This window comes from Crocuta crocuta, unplaced genomic scaffold (genome assembly GCF_008692635.1).
Source record: "Crocuta crocuta isolate KB4526 unplaced genomic scaffold, BGI_CrCroc_1.0 scaffold7, whole genome shotgun sequence".
NCBI lineage: Eukaryota > Metazoa > Chordata > Mammalia > Carnivora > Hyaenidae > Crocuta > Crocuta crocuta.
Window position 1 is genome coordinate 5,623,164 of NW_027531904.1, and position 3,645 is coordinate 5,626,808.

General features: G+C 57.0%; 1 protein-coding gene across 2 annotated transcripts in view; it reads right to left on the reverse strand.

Annotated features, from left to right (window-relative positions):
* MFGE8 (milk fat globule EGF and factor V/VIII domain containing) overlaps positions 1-3,645 on the reverse strand; it is a 19,370-nt gene that overhangs the window by 3,788 nt on the left and 11,937 nt on the right. For both annotated transcript variants that reach the window (XM_077774297.1, XM_077774298.1), the window contains exons 3-5: positions 3,285-3,466; positions 2,794-2,949; positions 1,973-2,117 (exon numbers count right to left, since the gene is read on the reverse strand). In XM_077774297.1, the coding sequence (XP_077630423.1) occupies positions 1,973-2,117; positions 2,794-2,949; positions 3,285-3,466 (483 nt within the window). The remainder of the gene's footprint in view (positions 1-1,972; positions 2,118-2,793; positions 2,950-3,284; positions 3,467-3,645) is intronic.

Here is a 3,645-nt window from a genome sequence, read left to right on the forward strand (position 1 = left end):
CCGCAGGTCTAGGGCAGGACTGGCACCCACATTTCTACAAGCCCCCAGGTGAGGCGCGTACTTCTGGGTCCACGGAGCACACCTTATGAGCAGAGAGCTGTAATCCACCCCACCCAACCCAGTGAGTCTACACCTGACCCAAGCCACCTTCTCTTCCCCCAGGGCTCCCCTTGCCCACATGCCCTCTGCCCTCATTGTCCCTGTACAGCCTGAGGGGTTCCCTTCTAGACACTCCGGTCAGGTCCTGTTCGCACTCTCCCCTACCCCCACATGGCTGCCCCCTGTTCTGAGGATAAAGACCTGGATCCTTAAAATGATCCGTACGGCCCCTAACTTGTCTGGCTTCACCCACCTCTCCAGCCTCACCACCCAGCAAGCTGCCGCTCTCTCCAGGCTCCAGCCCCACTGGCCTTCCTTTTATCCCTCAACATGCCCCAGGGCCTTTGCACCTGCCAGCTCCCCGCCTGCCCGGAATGCCCCTTCCAAGTTCTTCACATGGCTTGCTCTCTGTCGTGCAAACCTCCACTCAAAAACCGTCCCGACAGGGCAGTCCTCATGCCCAGACCTCAGGAGAGCAGACAGGCCAGCTTCCACAGCTTGCCAGGCCTTGGAGGGAGCTTCTGGGATAGGGCCATGCAGGCCACTTTAGTAGCCAAAGACTGCAGAGCCCCCAGGCCTGTCTGTCCGGTACCAATAGCCTAAATTTCCTTTGATCAGCAGGTTGTCTTTAACTCCCAATTTAAATAAGGCCCAAATGGCAATGACCCTATGACAGGGGAACACAGGATGACTTAAGTTCCTACTTTAAAAGGGCAGGTCTGGGCTAAGACCAGAAAGGCAGGAGCCTGGTGCGCCCCACAGTTGTGCGAGTGGCCAGCAGGTGGCGCTGTGGCTGCAAAGAGGGGGAAAAACCCAGCCCCGCAGCCTGGCGGTTGGACGTCACTTTTTCTTGCTCATCAGAAAACTGTCCCTTTCTGGTGCCCCCCATCCCTCCACCAGGGAGTATCTCTGGAAAGGGCAGCAGAAAGCACCAGCTCCAACCCTATGGCCCTAGAAGCCCCCACGTCTCCTGAATAACGAGTACAGGAGATGGGGGTGAGTGGGTGTCAAAAGCCCAGGGATCTAGACCAAGTTTTAATCCCTACCAGCCGGTGAGCCCTTGATAGATCACTTATCTGGGCCTCACTTTTCTTATTCATTAGTTCATTTAAATGTTTGAACAGAAGCACCTAGGTGGCTCAGTCGGTTAAGCGTCAGACTTTGGCTCAGGTCATGATCTCACGGTTCGTGGGTTCGAGCCTTGCATGGGGCTTTGACCCTGACAGCTCAGAGTTGGATTCTCTCTCTCCCCCTCTCTCTCTGCCCCTCCCCCGCTCACATTCTGTCTCTCTCTCAAAAATAAGACATTTTGAGGGGAAAAAAAAGACACAGCGTGTGCGGGGGAGGGGCAGACACAGAATCTGAAGCAGGCTCCAGAATCTGAGCTGTCAGCACAGAGCCCGATGCGGGGCTCAAACCCACGAACCGTGAAATCATGACCTGAGCCGAAGTCAGACGCTTAACCAACTAGCCACCCACATGTGCCCCCCACAAAAAATTTTGTAAATGTTTACTGAACATCTATGATCCATGCCCCAGGGAATACAGCAGTGAACAAAACAAACTACCTGCCCACGTGAAGCCAACATCAAAAAAACAACTAAGACTACGTGGTCTAGAAACTCATGGAATCCATCAGAATCAGTGAAAACACTCTGAAAGCTGAAGTGGTATCTTTTTTTTTTTTTCCTCTAACCAACCCAAACGCCAATGCCAGCAGACCCCTAGGCAAGACCGCCGAGGGCCAGGCGACCCATCTAGTGGGAGCCCAGGTCCCCGGGCCTTGCGGCCGTAACCTCCAGCTCCTCCTGGCTGAGAAAAGGCGGGGCAGGGAGGCCATCTCTCAGCAAGGACCACAGCCCCCGGCACTCACCGTTCAACTCGCAACCAAGGAGCTCAAAGCGGAGGGTACAGCCCCGGTGGCAGACGACGGGCACCAGCCGCACGTACTGCACCTCCAGAGGGAAGTCAAACAGGTTGACCTTCAGGCGACTGTTGTCCATGTTACCCACAAACACCTAGGAGGAAAGGAGAGTGGAGGGATGGGGTCAGTGTGTGGGTAGCCCCACCTTCCTGGGTGGCAGGAGGCGGGGCTTAGCAGAGCCGACGGGGGGTAGCTCTTCCTCTGGCCACCCCCTACCCTCAACACAGATTCCCCTTCTCACACCTTTCTTGGTCAGCATGGGGCCTGGGCAGAACCCCTGTCTTTCGTACAAGGCCATCTATAATCTCTAGGGCGCCTCTGCAAATTAGAAAAAGGCACTCCTTTTTCAAGACCCTTGATTATAATAATTTCCCCACAGACATAAGTACACAAACACATGTCTACATTCTGAAGGGTGCCCACTTAGTAACGACCTCCTTGAGCAGTGTACAACCTGCACAACTATATGGTGGCCCTGAAGGCTCAGAATGCATCCCACCCCCACCACCAACACTCCCCCCCGCCCCCATCCTCAACAGGTCACATTGAACCTTTCTGAGCCGCCTCATTCTCACCTATAAAATGGGGCAGGGGGTATTGCTGGTAACCACAGAACATGGGCATAAGCCGGGTTTCCCAAATTCTGGGAACCATAGAGCAACTGCAGACCCACCTTATGGCCAATCCAGGGTCCCCTCACTTCACTGAGCCCTCAAACAGCTCTGGAGCCCCAGAGGGTGCGGACCACAGCCCTTCTCTAGAGCCCTCACCTTGTCTCCCGACCCGTCTGCGCTCTGGATAAACTGGAACTTGCGTCCGTTGACGCTGTAGGCCACCTTGAAAGACTTCAGGTACTCGGCACTCCCCGCTCGGCTGGCCCCCTGTGTCACCACACCTGTCACGCGCATCTGTCGTATCAGGTTTACCTGTGCCCAAAGCAGGGAGAACAGCACCTTATCTCCCTCTGCTCCGCACCCCCCCGGAGCGGAAACAACCAAGCAGGGCAGAGGAGGGAGGGCTTTCTCATCTGGGGCTCTCAGAGCTTTGGGCCCAGTGCTCAGGGGAGTACCCAAAGAGGGACAAGCCCCCCCAAGGCTTCGCCCAGTGCTAACAGCCCCTCCCCAGCCTGGGGCCTGCTCCTCATCCAGGCCCCCGACTCCAGAGCCCCTCCCCCAGGCTGCCCCCCCCCNAAAATGCAGACCACCTCGTCATGCCCTGTCCCCTCCCGTGACTCCACCCACCCGAGCCCTTCTTTCCGAACCTGGATCCAGGGGTTCTTATCATAGTTGCTGGCTGTCCACGCGTTGACGATGCCTGAGCGATGCAGGCGGGCCAGCTCTGGGGCCCAGCGCTGTAAACCCAGGAAGCCCAAGTGCACAGACGAGGCAGAGATCTGCGAGTCGGAAATGGCGCCCGACTCCATGCCCAGAGGCATGGCACAGGCTGCGGGGGTGAGGAGAGGGTGACGTGGCTGTCAGGTGGCCACCCGAGTCCCAGAGAACCAGAAGACCACACAGTGTGGCCTCGGCTGAGACTCTGAGCAGAGACCAGGAAAGGGTTATGAGGGCCCAAGAAAGGTGTCCAATGAGGGGGAGGGGGAGGGGCAGGGTGGGCTGGACAGT